We start from the raw sequence: 18,252 nt of genomic DNA on the forward strand, positions 1-18,252 counted from the left end.
GAATATGAACTCAAGAAACAACGCAAGTTGTCGGATAACAGAAACCAACACCAACACTAAATTTTGAAACATCACGAATATTGTGGTGAGGTCTCACCAAGTTTCAGTCACTGAAGTTGACTGGGACCTGCAATATGTCACAAACATCAAACTTATTTAACTAAATCTGCATACCCAGAAAATCAATAAAATAAAAAGAATCAAAATCAAACTTAGGTGTATCTGGTGTTTGAAACAAACCATACATTTTCTTTCCCACATGTGAGTGAGCGTTTGTTCCATTTATACAAAATACACACTGAAAGCCCTGTGGGAGGGGAACAGAGAAATTGATGTTTTATGCCAAGCCAGCAACTAAGGCTATATCATAGCAAGACAGCCAGCCCTGTAAAATACACCACATGCAAAAGAAAGAATAGTAAGCCTAAGGCAAGAACTGAACCAGGACAGCCAACCCTCAATGTATTAGTGACAGGCGCTAACCTTTGCACCACCAGACTGCCCTCTAAAAGCCCTGGGTATTCATAAACAATTTTGTTTGATATACATCATCAGTAACAAAGCCAAAACAACAGATGCCACAATATACTTTCATCAAGTTATATCATTAAAAGACTTGGGTAAGAACTGTTTAATGCATTCTGATTGGTTTTGTTTTTACCAGCCCTATGCAATCCCTAGTTTAATTATTCTCAAACCCAACAGCACAGAAAAGTTAAGGACATTTTGAACTGCTTATTTTTCTCACCCATTTATTCTCGATTTAGAACTAATTTATTTTCTTTACAAAATTTTTACCTGTTAATCTGCATGTGTTCCCTCAGCATTCTTCTTCCTTGCATGAACCAGCCCTTTAAGAGATTTTTACATTTATCTCTAATCTGTCATATTTGATTTGCAAGTTATTTAATGCCAAGTATCACTTGCAAATAAGTTGTTTCCGGATGTAAAACAAGGAATTGCACATATAAAGTACAATCCGTTCTGAGTGCATGTGAACTGAGACTGACCAGTACATATAAGAATGATGGCTTTCTCAAAACTGGATAGAAGTCTTTATCACAGCAACCTGTTTAAAAATACAGTCCTTAATAAAAATAAAAAAAATAATAATGCAATTAATAGGATTAAAGGTGTGAATTTCCATCAAACAGAAACTTCTTCAAATAGCTTGGCAATTTTCAAAGCAGTCCCCAGGAGGCTAACTGAAATCATGTTGACTATCATTGCTACCACCACACCTTGTGGGGGAGTGCAGCTGATTTCTCCAAGTTCAGCATTTTTTGTAGAGGGTATGATTAGCAGAACACTGGACGCTCCAACTGCACCTCCTGTATGGGATACATAAAAGTGCCCCTTTCGACCACTGCCTACTTCTTGTTGCTCGGGCACAACAGCCCAACCCATAGCATAGAATCCATCATCAACCACTTTATATTTAGCAAGGGAAACAGGTGACCATATCTGCTGCATGGTGGATTTCTTGAGGTATCCTGGCAGTCTACGATCTGATGTAGACTCACCAATGTTATCAGCATCTCCGCTTCTCTCTGTTTCTCTATTCTGCTCAAGATTAATTGTGTCTGGAAGCTGATAGCTGTAGAGCATGGCATTTCCAAAGCGGACAAGATCTGGTGCTGTTGACATCATACCACCGCCGGCATACTTGTGAGAGCATTCCACATATGGAGCATTCACCAGCTGGTTTTTCTTGCTTCGAGCATAGAACCTGTGTAATGACAGAAACTATTAGACTAAATATCATATGTATGTGTATATACATATATACTACCAGTAACTTACAACCTAATTTTTAAATGCCACATCAGTATGCTAATACTTTTTGTCTTTCTGTGGTGTGTATATATACATATTAACACAATGAGCTATTTTGCTGCATAATTCTGATCACTATCACATCAATGTGATCTTGGCCCAGCGTGTTAATACGCACAGCAAATTAATATATACATTAAATAAATGATAAATTATACAACATTAACATATAATGTATTATTAAATTCTAATACATTTTAGAACTATTTAAACAGTCTTAGTCTTTTTATTATTAAGACTTGGTTTCACTTTATACTTCCTTAATAATGGACAAATCATTCCTTACGAAAGGATATCATGCTACATTACCCAAGATTATCTTGAAGAACTGAATAAAAATGGGGGAAAAGTTAGCTTCATAAAGAAGCAGATGACAATTTACATATAGCTCAGCATGTCAACCACACTGGGTCAAGAATCACAGAAATAACATTTCTACATCAATCATTTTCTTTTAGAACAGACAAAATAGTAGATGTGAAATGCTGCATATGAAATATATTTAAATATGTGTTTGCTGACAGATACACAAGTGCATGCATCTTTGAAGTTCACCCACCTGGCTCTATTGTAGATAATAGGCTGATTTTTCTCTAAGTAGGTATTTTCTAGTCCAAGGTCTTTGAACAGTTTGATCATCAAATCTGGAAATTTCTGCTTTGTTGCCCCTTCTAGTACTGCTGCTACTAATGTCCATCCATGTGTTGTATACAAAAACTTAGTGCCTAAAAGCATCATAGAACTTATTATTTTATTGAAATATCACATCAAACCATCTATATATATGACAAAAGGTTTAATTGAATAAAATCATTCCAACTACAAAATGTCTAAAATGGAATGCAAAATCACAAATATAAACGTTTTATCAACATGTATTACCTCATTTGAAAGAATATGGTGCACAGGTTGGTCAAGAACCAAGAATCTGTTCTTAATGGTAATGCTTACCTGGCTTGTGAACAAGTGGATCATTTTTAAAAATATCCAGAGATTTCTCAACAGATGCATAGTGTTTCCTGATAAAATACTCTTTCTGCTCAAACTCCTTGGTCAGTTTCAAGTTCTTGAATGGATTAGCACGGCTGACCTTTGATTTTTCTGTGACTTCAGGATAAGGCCCTTCATTATCATTTTTCAAAGTCTTTCCTTCTAAATTTTTTGTTCCATCTTTTTGCATGTACTTTTTGTCATAATGGCGAATACCCCCAAGATGGGACACCAGCTGTCGTGTTGTGACAGTGACCTGTCAAAGGGAAAGAAAACAAAAAAAGCAAGGTTTAAAAACAATCTATGTACCATCTCACCCGAATGCACATTTATGTGGTAATTTTTCATTGCAGGAGATGTATGTAAAAGTAGCAGCATTTTTACAGGTTTGATATATATAACAAAATTAAGCATTAACTTTTGCCTTACTTTTCTTTTTCTTTTTTTTTTTTTTTTTTTCGTTCTTTAATTTTGTTGAGCATAACAGCATATAACATTATAAAACAATACCTTTTCTCCATTAACTTCTTTCTCTGGAAATTGGGGCACATATTCTTGTACAGGTTTGTCCAGATCAAGTATATTATTCTCCACTGCCTTAGCAACAGCTGTCATGGTCAGGGATTTGCTAATACTAGCAATACGCATTACTGAGTCAGGTGTGCATGGTACTCGATTCTCTACATCAGCAAATCCAAAACCTACACAGAGAAAGCTGAAGCAGTCTAAGTGGCCAGCTTTTTGTTCATTTGTTGATTCATATCTTATTTCTTTCTTCTTTACTGTGATTGTATGAGCAATAAGCCAAAATACTACATTTGATTTGCTAATTTAACAGAGTTTTAGGTAATTTCTTTAAAGAGAAAAATAGAGCAGTTTCTTTTAATGGGTTATCTCCATCCTTCAGTCCTAATTCTTTATACTTCAACTTCAAATAGATTAATAATGTATAAATCTTTACATGGCACTCACCATCAGACATCACAATTTTTCCATTAACGCTGACAGCCATTACTAGTCCTGGTGATCCGGATTCATCCTAACAAGAAAGATATAAATTTGAAAAAAATAGAATGCATCAAACATTAACATTGTCAGTGCCACCTGAAACTCAAGCAAATACGTTTGTCATGTGTTATGATAAGCAATACCAAACTTATACCAGTTTTTCAAAACGACATTCAAAAAGATATTTGTCTAATTTTTTAACCTATTACGTGCTTTGTTATATTAAGTTGATCAGATTTATTTTGTCATCACTTTACTGTGTTCTAGTGGAGATGAAACAAAATTTTTCTGGGCAGTCTTTGTCATGTATGCCACAATAAAATCATAATGAATGTGGATACACTTCAAAAACCTAAAAAACAAAATCTAGCAAGAAGAAATTTTACAATGATGCAGCTTTGATTATAACTACCTTTACTCTTTGACAAAGATCTTTTGCCTGCTTAATAGCTTCCTCCAAGGAAATGTGTTGCCTTTGGTCATACCTGCTTGCACTGGAATTAGTACTGCTAGCTATCTTCAAGCCATTTTGATAGTTCTTTATTTCTCCGTCTATTTCTTTGCCTTCCTCTCTTACATCTTCTTCACAAAATGATTCTTTGGTCCGCTTTGCGACATGAAATAAAACTACTCCAAAAACAGTCATGAGAAAAATACTCAGGTTAGATACTGCTTTATTTTTCTCGCATCCTGCTGTATCAGTGTGAGTGCGTTCAAAATGACTATGTACGTATGATCGCCAGGAAGTCTTTCTTCTGGAAAAGACGTCTCCATCATTTTGGGAGACGACTTTTGTACTGGCAAGCTTCCGATCACGAACTAATATCCCTCCGTGCTTCCGATGAAATAAAGAATTTGACAAATCCAACGTATTTGTTAGTGTCGATGACGACAAATGTCTAGGTTTCTTTGTGTCACAGCTATACCTACAGACGATACCTCTTGTGCCATCACTGTCACTACCTATGCTTGTTTTATGAGGACGACACACAATTTTACTAAGCTTTGACCGCCATAAGTTCTTCAGCTCTGAAGTGAGCAACAAGGTCCACATCGTCGTTCGCCTTTCTTTCGCTTGCGATCCTGAACTGAAACAAGTCAGCTCAATGCTCTTTGATAATAGGTCAAAGCCACCCCTTACTCCCAAGTTTAAGCAAATTGAGAAATCTAAATCATGACATTACAAACCATCGTGCACACGTGCGATTATTGTTTTGAAATAAAGCACTAAAACTATGTATTTCAAGTAAACAGTTTCGAGAAAACCACGTCTCATATCGCCATGACATAACTGAGTCTGTATGGTGTGAGCTTACCGAGTCTACTTCCCACTATTCAAAGCATCATGGCGGTCGTCATCGAGTCTGCAGAGTAGGGTTCAAAATAATTCTATATTATTCCCTTTGTTTGATATCAAATCTGCATGTTAAATAGTTGGCCTTATAAAATTCCCATTTATACGTTTATAAAAGTTAGTTTATCATGTTAGGTTTTTAACTGTATTGTGTGAAGTCAGTGGCATGTTAATATTGTGTGAGATATCACTTTTACAGCGCAAGCGCAATTTTTAGTGAGTATTTTTGTTGCTTTCCTTTTACAGCGTCGTGCGTTTGATTGAACAGTACTTGAAAGAGAATAATCTCCATCGCACATTGACAGTGCTTCAGGTAAACCACAAAACTAGATGTTCAATAAACGAGAAATAGTTATATATAGTTACACATGAAAGCTATCGACCAGACAGCATGTGGCAGGTTTTCACAATAAGCAAAATGTAACCATTGACAGAATTTTCAGCATGATATGGGCATATATTTTTGGTCGATTTTATGTAGATGCATGTTTTAAAATTGGTATACATTTGCCATAAGGTTTTGTTTGTTTTTGTTTTTTTAATGCTGCTCGGTATCACAATTTACAGCAAAACTTTCATTTCAACCAGGCATTAAGATGCCATTCTTTAAAACAGTAAAATCTGCTATGTGTGGATATTCTCAGCAATGGACATCTCCCATGGCCAGAAACTTGTTTTGCACAACCTTTGATTGAAAGACATAAGCTTAATGTGGACGCAGATTTTCGGGACAAAATTAGTCACCTTACCTGTCATGAGCAGACAGTTTTGCATTAGTTTCATGACAGTGTCAGCCATTTTAAAATACTGTAGTCCAACAGATTAGCGGCACACGCTTTTGTCATATTTGATACACATGACAATTTCTCATAAGTGTACATTTGCAGTGGCATCCTCTTAACAAAACAAAAGAAAACACATGTTCATTTTATTACAAGTTATATATCTGCGCAAATTGGAAAACTTCTAATATCTCAGCAATATATCAGAGTTATAATTTTCCCTATTAAGCCAAATGCCATTTCACAAGAAATGGAAATTGAAGTCACAGCTAACTTGAAGAAAAGAAATTTCTTTTATAATAATCAAAATGTGAACAACACAATCTCAATACCTGCTAGCTAGTGGACACATGATACTGTTTGCTTTTACCCCTCCCTTCCCTCACAAAATCTTAGCTTGTGTTGACATACAGAAACCTTAGGTTTATTTCTTAATTTATTTTGTTTTTAATTTTACTGCCTTTCATTCTTTGTCCCTATTCGGCCCCAAAATGGCTGCTCCAGTGCATCCATAAAATGTGGCAAAAACTGTATGGGAGCACTTGAATAGTTTTACAACCATAATTTTCCTCCCAGCTATTTTCAAGTTGTTGTCAAAGATTTTTTTCCTGACTTGTCAGAATTAAATAATACAATAATAATAAAAAAAACTTACCTTTGAACCAAAATCTTAATTATAACATCTGTTATATTTTTGGAAAGACATTTTGTAACAACTTTTGCACTTACATTGGACATTATAAAGCAGCTTGTACAATTTCATAACTACGTTTTGTTTTTTGTTTTTTGGGGGGTTTTTTTGAGAATCTATTCTGCTCCTGACTTTAAAAATATAGAAATCTCCAACAAAAGTACATTGTTCTTATAGGGACAGTTTTGGGGTGTCCTCACATCAGAGTTTTTTTTTTTTTCTCTGTGTAATATTAGTCTGCTATATTACACTTTGCTATTAGACCTTATTCTTTCCTTAAATGTTGCGACAATTCTGACAAATTGCAAATTAATGTAATGGATGTTGTGTATACATGTTTTTGTTGTTAAACCATCATCTAAACCAATGATCTTTTTTGTGCAGGAAGAGAGTTCCATATCCTTGAATACAGTTGACTCAGTTGAAAGTTTCACAGCTGATATAACGGCTGGTCACTGGGATACAGTTTTGCAGGCAATACAAACACTTAAGCTTCCTGACAACAAACTGATAGATCTTTATGAACAAGTGAGTACAAAATGTTTACAAAATCTAGATTTTTGTAATATGTATTCTTCTTTTTGACACTCCTTCATGCTTTTGTGCATATATCTGTCTACCCTCTCCTAATTTTGCTGTTTCTTTCTTCTTCATCTTTTTTTTTTTTTTTTTTGGTCCAGTCTGTGTCTTTTTGTTTGTTTGCAGATTTATAAATGATCCGAGTCAAGATTCTTGCTTATTCATTTCTTCAGAGAGCTTAGTCCTTAGATGGGATTCAATACAATAACAATACCATGATTGCAAACATTTTTCATGAAGTGGTGGTGTAAACAAAACAAAATAAAATGCGGTTGGTGCCATTTGGTCTAAAACAAGTTGTCCTTTGTTGCAGATTGTCCTGGAGTTGATTGAGCTGCGAGAACTGGGTGCTGCCCGGTCTTTGCTGAGACAGACTGACCCTATGATTATGTTGAAACACAACCAGCCAGATCGTTACATTCATCTAGAGAATATGTTGGCTCGGTCTTACTTTGATCCCAGAGAGGTCAGTTGTATGTGCATCAAAGTGCCTATGCAAGTGCATGAGGAGTAGATTTTGAAAAATAAAGTTTATGAAAAAACATAATTGCAGCATCCAGCAGCCATAGCTCATAGTTAATGCAACCTATCAGGTTGCAGTGTTTTTACCATTTGCCTAAAAGACTTCAAAGATTTTCTGATTTTCTTATTTTATTAAGAAAACAGTTTTCTCTTCTAAAATAAGTTTTTTTTTAAGATGATATTGTTATTGCATAAATTTCCTACCTCCAGATAAATAAACCCTTGTTGTAAATCACAGGCTTATGTTGATGGACAAACAAAAGAGAAGCGACGGCAAGCCATTGCACAAGCTTTGGCAGGGGAGGTGAATGTAGTGCCACCATCTCGTTTGCTGGCCCTACTGGGTCAAGCCCTTAAATGGCAACAACATCAAGGACTACTACCTCCAGGTCACAGATTTTTTACATTGTTGATGCAGTAGTATTAGTTGTGGACATTTACAAATAATTAAATGTCCAGTCAATGTGTTTTATGTTTCCTTTTTCAGTTTTTTTAATCACAATGACTTGACCTTCATCAAAATGTCATTGCTAAATGACTGTAATAGTGTTTAACATTTTCATTTTATTAAATTTTTTTTTTCATCATACAGAATGAGAATGTGGACAAAATGTTAAATTAAGACACTCAAAATCACTGTTGTGTTAATGGCATCTTTGCTGTTGTTGCAGTTGTTAGTACAAGTAATTAAATTCTTTAATACCTTTCTTTGCATTATACCTCTTATGACCATTTCACTGATGAATACTTATGCATCCTACTTGCTCATTTGCATTTTACCATGAAAAAGTATATGGATTTCTTGGTTGTTCTCTAGTTGTGTGCAGCAGTGCACATTCTCATGTTTTATGCGTGGAAGGTATTTCAGTGGATGTGCTTATTCACATTTTCTTGAAACATTCATCAAAGAAAGAAACATTCATCAAAACAATTTTATGACAGGTACAACAATTGATGTGTTTCGTGGAAAAGCAGCAGTGAAAGAACAGGAGGAAGAGAAATACCCAACACAACTCGGCAAAACGATCAAGGTGAGTGAATAAGTAAATAAACTTGAGGTTCACAAGTAAGAGATGTTGGATTGTTCTTTTTATTTGGTAAGTTTTAGGCTGACATGTAGATGACAGATATGCAGTATGTACACATTTCATAGTTGTCACTGTTCTTCCTTTGGCATGTAGGCTGCCGTGGTAAGAGAAGAAAGGGGAGGGCAATCTGGATTTTTTTTCTCCTTTCTATGCAGATGTTTCCAGTAAGTCCCTTCTGGTGTCCATTTTACTTCACCAGGGGTTTCTAGACCAACCTTTTTTTCTCTCCACACTTTACAGTGCCCCGCTTGTTAAGAAATATTCTTAGTTCATACCAAAATGGTTCAAAAGGATGGATGCAGGAGATCCCATTCCTAAGCAGCAATAGAGTCAGTGATTTATGACTGGTTTGTTGTGTGAAGGAAGGTGAAATGTAATCAGTTTATTTTAGAGTATAAGAAAGGTGAAGTCCAGTGTTCTCTTTTCTGTTTTTTACCTTCCCTGCTGTGTCAGATTCCCTTTTGCTGGACAGAGCCTCAGTCCTGCAACCTTTTGCTCCAAATCAAATGTACTAACCACCAGACTAAGGACATCAACCACCAGATTTCTTATAGATATGCTAATTGCATATACTGGAGCATCTTCTTGCTGCATATCTTTCATCTCAACAATTTTGCATGTTGTGTGCATCTATGCATGTCTGTGTGTTTCTTTGGGTTTTTTTTTTCTTCTGTGAAGTGCCATGAACCGCCCATAGGACTAGGATATGGTGCTAGATAAGTTCACTGTAGTATTATTATTATTAGATACCTAAATATATTAAATGTATTTCTGTGTCAGTCTCATCACTTCTTTCTGTTCATATAGAAATTGAACAATGAAAATCATGATTTTTTTTTTCCGGGAACTTTGCTTTAAATGTTTGCAATCTGATACTGGTGAGAAAATTAGACCAACCACCAAGAACTGCATTTTATTGACAAATCTTTTACTGTCTTTCATTTGTTTGTTTGGAAAGATGTGTGCTATTTTTTTTTCCATATAAATTTCTGTCTGGGATAGGGTAGATCATTATGCTGTCGCAATGTTATTTGAATTGTGTTGTGTATACAGTTCCAGGCTAACATAATTTGTCAGTTCTGTAGAATGTTTATATTTTTTCTTGGTTTTATGGTCTCCAGTTTGGTCAGAAAGCTCATGTGGAGTGTGCTCAGTTTTCACCTGATGGTCAGTACCTTGTGACAGGTTCCATTGATGGTTTTATAGAGGTTTGGAATTTCACTACAGGCAAGATCAGAAAGGATCTTCGTTACCAAGCACAGGTAGGAAATGCAATAAGTGATTTTGAAGCTTTTTTTTTTTTTTCTTTCTATTTATAATAAAGGTGTGCTTTTCTTATTATGGCTAACTTTGTAAAACACCTACTTCCCGAAAAGGCAGCTCCTGCAGAAGATTGTATTTGTAAGTTACTCAGAATTACCGTTTTAATACCAACTGTAAGTTTTCTTATGTGCACTTATTTTGCTGAATTGTATGTTCCATTAAAAGAAAACAGTGCCTTTTTATAACATTAACTTGTTTATGATTTGTTTATTCAGGATAATTTCATGATGATGGATGATGCAGTATTGTGTCTGGCATTCAGCCGCGACTCTGAGATGCTGGCATCAGGTTCACAAGATGGTAAAATTAAGGTATGACTGCTTGACCTTGTCTTAGTTTGGACTGCAACTAACCAGCCTGAGGTGGACATTGCAGATACTGAAGCTTCTTATGCTCTTGTTTTGCAGAGAATCATACTTCCTTTAATTGGGCTAATGTTGCTGTTACTCCCCAACTGATATGTTTAATTAAACAGGAAAGTTGTCACTGAGTTTTATAAGTTTTATGCATTATCTTTTGCATGTCAGGGATTGTTTACCTGCCTTTTTACCTGTTTACCGGACAACACCCCCTCCCTTTCACTTCACCCCCCCCCTTCTTTTTTCAACTTTCTCTTCTCGCTCGCGCAATTCTTGGCGCGTTTTTCTGCCACTTTTGGACAGTCGTCCTGGCAGCTGGCGCCCTTTTTGCTCCTTGTTGATCTTGTCACCAGCCATTTGGGCTCGCCGTCTACGTCTCCATCTCCATTTCCAAGTTTACCCCCACCTCTACGTCAACGTCTCCACCTGTCCACCCGTTTACCCTGCACCTTCATCACCCCGTCATTGCATGGATACGTGATCCTGGGTGCAGCCAAGCTTTCGTCCAGAGCTACGAGGGTGCGAACCTGTAAGCAGGCGCCCACATGACCAACAGGCTGCTCTGGTTTCATACCTGCAGAGGGTGTCCCCTTGCGTCACCCCTTCATTTTGGGGGGGGGGGGGTCCTTTGTCTGTACACGGGGCAGTTTTTTTTTTTTTTTTATGTGTATGTAGGATATTTTATTGGTATTATTTTGTATGTGTAATTAATTTGTTGTTTTGTACCGTTCATTTTGTTTTTGTTGGTGTTGTGTGGCCTGCATTCAGCTGTGGTTCAACTGGAACCATTTGGTACCATCTCTGGCTGAGCGAGTGATTGTGTGTTTGTGCCAGCTGATTGAGCGGTTGGGATGGTTACGTGACAATATCATATCAGCCTTGTAGCACAGACTCTGGTAGGCTGTGCTTGAGGCCCACTAGCCACCATATTTAAACTGATAAGGTGATACTGTCTCAGTAGTTGGAATGCCATCCACTGTATTTTGTTGGGTTTTTTTTTGGGGGGGGGGGGGGGGTCTCTTTTGTGCACTGTCAATATTGCATGCTTTTTTTTTTTTTTTTTTTCTTACTTCCTTTTGGAACTGTTGTAGTTCTTGCCCTGTTTTGATTTCATAACTGAGGACTATTGCAAGTGGTAAAATGACTGCATGATGAATTCAGCAAAGTTGATCTGGTAGTTTTAGATTATTGATTTGCAGTTATAAAGTGCTGATTCCTCTGAAAGCAGTCGTGTAAAGCAGCACCTCTTATTTAACAATCACACAGCCTGTCTTGCAGACCTGTTAACTCCATTTAATAATTATTAGTTAAAAAAGCCATAACACCTAGATAAAAATGTAAAACTTAAATTAAGAATCACTGTCACTGTTCTTACCTTTATTTTCTTGAAATTTAAGTTCATTTGAAAAATCAACACTGTACATCCTACATGAATATATTTTGATGCTGAGTCACAAAGAATGCTTGGCTTCACGCCAGTGTCTGTCAGTTATCAACCTGACATGTCTATTTTTCCCATTTTCATCTGCCTCTGCTTGTATATCAGTTAAAAGCCAAAAGAATGTGAGAGGTGTGCACTATTCCCAGGGTAGTAAGATCAGTGGGCCTTGTAGTCTGGCATAGCTATGAAAGAACATCTACTGAAACATATTCTAGATTTTTACAACAGTCAGTGCTGTAGTCTTCAAAACATGCGTTGAGTGTTTTCTACTATGTCTTCAGTATATTGCATGAAACTGAAGTGTTGGGTACGTTTACTTCAGTCTCACTGATGCTCTAAAACAATTGATGAATTGCCTGATCATCATTTTTGCATGTTGACACATGATCATTTGATTCAGCAATAGAAATTTCCACATTATGGGTCAGAATATCATCAAAGTTGGCATTTGTTGTCAGAAAGATGTGTTGATAGTTTCTTTATCATTAGAGTAAATTTTCATACAATTTTTGAAGGCTTTTTATGCATTAAATTTGTGTGGGTCTTCATGTTTTGAAGGCTGTTCAAACTTTTAACAGCATGGAATTTTGGTTCAAATATTTCATAAATCTTGCTGCTTTCAGGAATTAAGTAAGTGAAGAAATGGTTAACTTTAAGAACTCAATAGTTCCCTCTCATGTGAGATTAATTATAACTGAGTTGACAAAAGAATTAAAATTGTCAGCACCTTCCTCTGACACATCACCATTGTTCTGCCTGTCATCAGGATAGAGTCTAAAGTCACCATGATTAACCTTGATTTTTCACTTATGATATCTGGTTACCAAGGGAACATGCAGAATTCTTTAAAATTCATTTACAAGGAAAGTTACTTAGATCGTTGTGTGTGTTGTATTCCTCTTATTTATTTGCTTGTTTTTAATTTAGAAGTGCTTTAATTTGACAGGTGTGGAAGATTACAACAGGTCAGTGTTTGAGAAAGTTTGAGAAAGCACATCTCAAGGGTGTTACATGTGTTTCGTTTGCCAAAGACAACAGCCAGCTTCTTAGTGCATCCTTTGACATGACTATACGGTTGGTAAATGAAATGTTCAAAATACATATTTGAAGTGCTTGTGCTTGTAGATGATCATTTAAAATTACAGCATGGTTGTGTATATGTGAGAATGCATGTTTATGATAGTTTAACATCACAGCGTGGTTGTACATGATAATGCTTAATCATTTATAACTTACATGCAAAAAATATAAAAAAAACTGTTATTATATTTTCTATGTGTGCTTTATGTCATTTTAGGAGCTCATGTTGTAACCATACCAAATGTACACTAGAGTCTTAGTTCAGGGTTCCCAGGTCCTTGCAAGGTCCTTTTAAGTCCTTTTATATTGAATTTTCGCCGAAAGGCCTTTTAAGTCCTTTTATTTGCCATGCGGTCCTTTCAAATTCTCACACAGGTCCTTACATTTTCTCTGTGACCCTTTTAAGTCCTTTTATCGATAAAATATTACCACAAATTTATTTCTGGAGTTCACTTTGGCGCAAAATACCGACGATTTTTCGCCGCATGTTTGGTCTACACATCTGTACAACACTAGTTGCCCTTCCGTATTCGCAAAAAACACTCTTTTTTCAAAAGGGTCTTTAGAAACTTACTCTTTCTTGAACTTTGATCTTCTAGTACTACTGTGCATAGCTCTATTTCTCTCTATCTTCCCGTTAGAGTGTGTGTGCGAGAGAGAGACACGTGAACTGACTTTTGTATTACACCAAAGAATGGCTTTCAGGTTTTGCAATTATTATTACTTAGATTTCTAGAAAACTTGGAACATTAACGGTGTATGTTATCAGCGCGCTAAGGACACTTTTTAAGTTATCTAATCTAAATATGGCAGACAGGCATCAAAATTAACTCTTTGATTATTTATTACTAGAAATACATGTATTTCAGAACATAGAGAAGACCACAGATTCATAAATAATACATCTTTCCGACCACACAAAAGAAAAACTTAAGCATTGATGACTGTCACTTAGGTCCTTACGAATGCATGAAAGGTACTTTTAAGGTCCTTTTTTGGCACCATCCCTGATCCCTGGGAACCCTGTTAGTTAATCGACAGCCATGGGGATTGGCAGAAGCAAGATAAATGTAGAAATTGATTTTATTTTAAGTTTTGTTTATAGTATTATCTTTCACTTTCACCTTCTTCACAAACTCCAGAAAGTACAGAACTCTGCTGCACGTCTAGTGCTTAGAGCTAGGAAACAGGACCACGCCACCCCTCTCCTTCGTTTTCTACACTGGCTTCCCATCCGTTCTCACATCCAGTCCAAACTGTCCGTGCTGTGTTTTAATTTCTTTGCTGGCACCTGCCCTGATTATTTCTCGAAATGCTCTTCCCTTACGTCCCAGCTAGACAACTCCGCTCCTCATCTGATGATCTTCTCCTTACTCTTCCTGTCACCAAAACAACAACATATGGCCACAGGATTTGTGGTTTTTGTGCAGCGAAACAATGGAACTCTCTCTCATTCCATATCCGCCACCTACCCACTCTTGAATCCTTTAAATGTCCACTGAAAACGCTCCGTAAAAATTATTCCTAACAACCTTTCCCATAATGCTGGTCCTTTTTCACACCCTTCCTTTTCAAATATCATGTTACTCTCAACTCTTGTTCTTGTTATTTGGTTTCTCTTTGTGCTTTCTGTATTTGATTTTATTCCTCGTTAGTGCTGTTGTTTATTCTTTTATAGTTCATATGTTATTTGTTTTCCTGTCCCCTGTATGCTGTTTGTTTCGTTCTTGTTCTTAAGCGCTAAGACCATGCTCCTTAGGAGTGTAAGTATACGCTTGAAAAATTTATTATTATTATTTTCTTTTGCCGGTCACATGAATGTGCCATTGCTTGAGTTTTGGTTAATGGAGAGTCTGTTTTATACTTATAGCATTTTCTTATTTGTGTGTGTTGTCTTTTGAAGCATTCATGGATTGAAGTCTGGCAAACAGCTAAAAGAGTTCAGAGGTCACACATCATTTGTAAATCATGCAGTCTTCAATCAGGATGGTCATCAAGTTATCAGGTATTTATCTTCTGTCTACTATTTCTTTTGCTGCTGCATAAATATGTTTAGCATTTAAGATGCAGTACATTTCCCTTCTGGTGGTAAGTAACTTGTTTGGAGTTTTTTGTTTTTTGTTTTTAATTTTAAAAAAACTGTGTGACTTTCATCAAAACACACCTCACATGCATTAAGACTTTTACATTCAGCATAATTGTATTGCTCTGTCAGCATATGATAATTTATCATAAAATGGTCACATTGCACTACTGAATATGTAGAAAAAGGTGCATGACAAAGTTTATTTGTATGCGTATTCCTGTCTCCCTCTCTTCTTCCTGATTGACTCTATATTTTTTTTTCTACAAGTTCCATCAGTCTTTTATATTTTTATTTTTCTAACTGTCCCAGTGCCAGCTCAGATGGTACAATCAAAGTTTGGTCAGTAAAGAATTCTGAGTGTGTCAACACATTCAAGTCTCTTGGAGGAACTGTTGGCACAGACATAACTGTTCACAGTGTTCATCCAATGCCCAAGAATGCAGAGCAGTTTGTCGTCTGCAACAGATCCAACACAGTAGTCATCATGAACTTTCAGGGCCAGGTGAGGTTTATGAATGGTTTGTTATCATATCCTGTATTCTGCCTTATCTACTTTTTAACTATAAAATGGATTTTTATTTTTTTTTTTAAAGTGTACATAAAAATAATTTTGTATGTGAATGTTTATGAAACAATCTCAGTCTTTGAAGTCTACATGCTTCAGAGGTTATTCTAGACTACGGCCTTGTGAGATTCCTGCAAAATTTTGCTGAGAGTTGCAAAGTTTCAGTTAGTGTGACCATGCTCCCTTAAAAATACTGTAGCTTGCACACATTTGAACATGGGGTGTAACATTTATAAAATAATTGTTGAGATTTTTTGTACTTGCTTAAATCGGACCATCTGGAATGATCAATCTGACCAATTGTTATCCACCTAACTAGCTCCAAATTTAGGACCAAAAAATACATATAGTTTAGACTTTTCTGTTGCATATCAATCATCAGAAAAATCAGTTTAAAAATTATTTTGATGGACCTCTTGTTTTATTGTAAAGGGCCTTTTTCCCATTGAGAGGACCCCTGGGTCTCTCTTTTTTTTAAATCCTAGAATAGCCTCTGCTGTTTTATCTTTATCTTCAGGTGGATTACAGCCACGTAGATAAAGCAACTTAAAGTATTGACCAATTTTAGACTAATATAGTAAGAATGATTACAAATTTAAAAGTAGTTGCTACATCAACATGTCATTTAACATCCTATGTAAAACTCCTTTCCTTTCAGATTGTGAGGAGTTTCTCCAGTGGTAAACGTGAGGGTGGAGATTTTGTATGTGCAACTTTGTCGCCACGTGGGGAGTGGATCTACTGTGTTGGGGAGGACTATGTTCTGTATTGCTTCAGTGTTGCTACAGGAAAGCTGGAAAGAACACTGACAGTAAGAGTCTCAGTCACTGTAGTCCTTTCTTTATTTTTCTTTAGTTTGTCCATTGAAAGGACAGAAGCTGTGGTTGTAATGGACAACTTAGCTGGTTGAACAGCAAATGCATGTTATTGGATTAAAAAGTAAATCTACCTTCCTTAGGGAGAATCCTTTTTTAGTAAATATACATATAGAGAGAGATTGGCTAAACAAACCGTAAAGTTTGCTGCATTCTAAATTTCAGACTTCAGTTAGGGATGATGATTTTTTTTTTTTCTGATTTTGGCTTTAATGAGCTTGCAACTGGCACTGAGTTCGTTTCACTTAACTGTACCTTATGCCAAATTTTCCTCTCTTTTTTCTAATGCTGGTATAATCACAGGGAGGAGGAACCTGACATTTGACTGAACGTGAGGCAGCCTTTGTAAAATTTCTGACTTTATATCTTTCTACAGGTTCATGAAAAAGATGTGATTGGAATCTGTCATCATCCTCACCAGAACCTGATTGGGACATACTCAGAAGATGGCATGCTGAAGCTCTGGAAGCCATAATTTATCAGTCTGTGGTTTTACTATTTTTATCACGGCAGTTGATTGTATCCTATGCTGCTTTAATTATAAAAACTTTGGGGTTTTTGTGTTTTTTAAAACCCAGAGACTTGAATTTCTTTCATGGTAAAAGTTGCCAGATTACATGCTTTTTATTAAATAAAATACACTATGATTGTCCTTAGTTTTTCTGGAATTGATGTATGTGAGCATATGCAGGTGGTGGCAGATGTGATTGTTAACATCACACATTCACATTACATTCCCACAAGTTAGGCTGATAATACATCTTTGAGCTGTGAACATGCACACATTGTGTGGACAGAAAGCAGTCTCTGTACATGAAAAAGTATTGATTTGCTCTATACTGTTCTGTTTTGTTTGTGTTTTTGGTTGTTTATTGTTTCGGTGTGGGTGGGGGGTAGTGTTTTGATTCCACAGCTAGAAATAAAAATGAATCATGAAGACAAATGCATACCCTATACACAAAAAGAAATAGTACTAAAAGTAATGCTATGTTTATTCAAAGGAAATGAACATTCCTGAAAAATTTTCCAGAGCAAAATTTAAATATAGATGATAATGTACAGTGTACATACCAGTGGCGTACGAACCAGGGCAAGTGGGGAGGCGACCATGAGAGGTCAAGAATGTAAACGTTCACTATCAACATGGAGTTTGCGTCACCCCTACCCCAAAAGCCAAGTATCTTCCACTGCATTCAGCTGAGACACTGGAATGTATTGTTGACCAGGAAGCTATTGCACACAGATACTTTAAACACAAGTCTTGAAACTTGGTCAACCAGTGAACAGCACAAATAACAGCATTGAGAACTTGCCGATATTCCATCTCTTTTTTTTCCACAGTGGTACAAATGAATCCAGAGCATCAAGTTATACAACAAACTATTTGCAATCCATCAACCCTCAAATGGCACACTTAGTGGTGTCGACTGCAGCCTGACAATCCATCCTTCCGAGTCAAAAAATGACTCAGTCGAAGCAAATCACAAAAAAAGATGGGAAAGATGGCAGCTATGCATGAAACTATTCCAAAGATTCCCATCATGGCAGATGATGTTCGTGCATCTCGAGCGCTGGCCTTTTGTCTAACAAATCAAATTGTGTGTTTTCTTTTATCAGATCTGCCTATGCAGGACAACAAAAGGCCATCAAATGCTTTGGCTGTTTGGTGTTTT

General features: G+C 36.3%; 2 protein-coding genes across 3 annotated transcripts; one reads left to right on the forward strand and one right to left on the reverse strand.

Annotated features, from left to right (window-relative positions):
- Positions 1 to 126: 126 nt before the first annotated feature.
- LOC112556741 (serine beta-lactamase-like protein LACTB, mitochondrial) lies at positions 127 to 4,922 on the reverse strand. 2 transcript variants are annotated; one of them, XM_025226029.1, is made up of 6 exons: positions 4,247 to 4,922; positions 3,799 to 3,865; positions 3,337 to 3,527; positions 2,788 to 3,082; positions 2,396 to 2,561; positions 127 to 1,729 (listed from the first exon to the last, which is right to left on the reverse strand). In XM_025226029.1, the coding sequence occupies exons 1-6, from the start codon at positions 4,886 to 4,888 to the stop codon at positions 1,147 to 1,149; spliced, it is 1,944 nt and encodes a 647-aa protein (XP_025081814.1). In that variant the 5' UTR covers positions 4,889 to 4,922; the 3' UTR covers positions 127 to 1,146. The 2 variants fall into 2 exon arrangements, with proteins under 2 accessions (XP_025081814.1, XP_025081816.1); XM_025226031.1 differs by having other exon boundaries at positions 4,320 to 4,567.
- LOC112556749 (WD40 repeat-containing protein SMU1) lies at positions 4,581 to 17,231 on the forward strand. Its single transcript, XM_025226076.1, has 13 exons — positions 4,581 to 5,205; positions 5,435 to 5,501; positions 7,046 to 7,189; positions 7,554 to 7,706; positions 8,001 to 8,151; positions 8,705 to 8,793; positions 9,972 to 10,112; positions 10,389 to 10,484; positions 12,920 to 13,047; positions 14,957 to 15,058; positions 15,449 to 15,641; positions 16,363 to 16,515; positions 16,956 to 17,231. The coding sequence occupies exons 1-13, from the start codon at positions 5,180 to 5,182 to the stop codon at positions 17,052 to 17,054; spliced, it is 1,542 nt and encodes a 513-aa protein (XP_025081861.1). The 5' UTR covers positions 4,581 to 5,179; the 3' UTR covers positions 17,055 to 17,231.
- The last annotated feature ends 1,021 nt before the right edge of the window (positions 17,232 to 18,252 follow it).

Source organism: Pomacea canaliculata, linkage group LG2 (genome assembly GCF_003073045.1).
Source record: "Pomacea canaliculata isolate SZHN2017 linkage group LG2, ASM307304v1, whole genome shotgun sequence".
In the NCBI taxonomy this organism is placed as follows: domain Eukaryota; kingdom Metazoa; phylum Mollusca; class Gastropoda; order Architaenioglossa; family Ampullariidae; genus Pomacea; species Pomacea canaliculata.

Coding starts and splice junctions, on each gene's coding strand:
- LOC112556741 (XM_025226029.1), bottom strand. CDS start 4,888: ATGTGGACCTTGTTGCTCACTTCAGAGCTGAAGAACTTATGGCGGTCA. Junction 3,866..4,246: donor ATCTTTGTCAAAGAGTAAAG/GTAGTTATAATC, acceptor CTTTCTTGTTAG/GATGAATCCGGATCACCAGG. Junction 3,528..3,798: donor AAAAATTGTGATGTCTGATG/GTGAGTGCCATG, acceptor TTCTCTGTGTAG/GTTTTGGATTTGCTGATGTA.
- LOC112556749 (XM_025226076.1), top strand. CDS start 5,180: ATGGCGGTCGTCATCGAGTCTGCAGA. Junction 10,113..10,388: donor ATCTTCGTTACCAAGCACAG/GTAGGAAATGCA, acceptor TTGTTTATTCAG/GATAATTTCATGATGATGGA. Junction 15,059..15,448: donor GATGGTCATCAAGTTATCAG/GTATTTATCTTC, acceptor TAACTGTCCCAG/TGCCAGCTCAGATGGTACAA.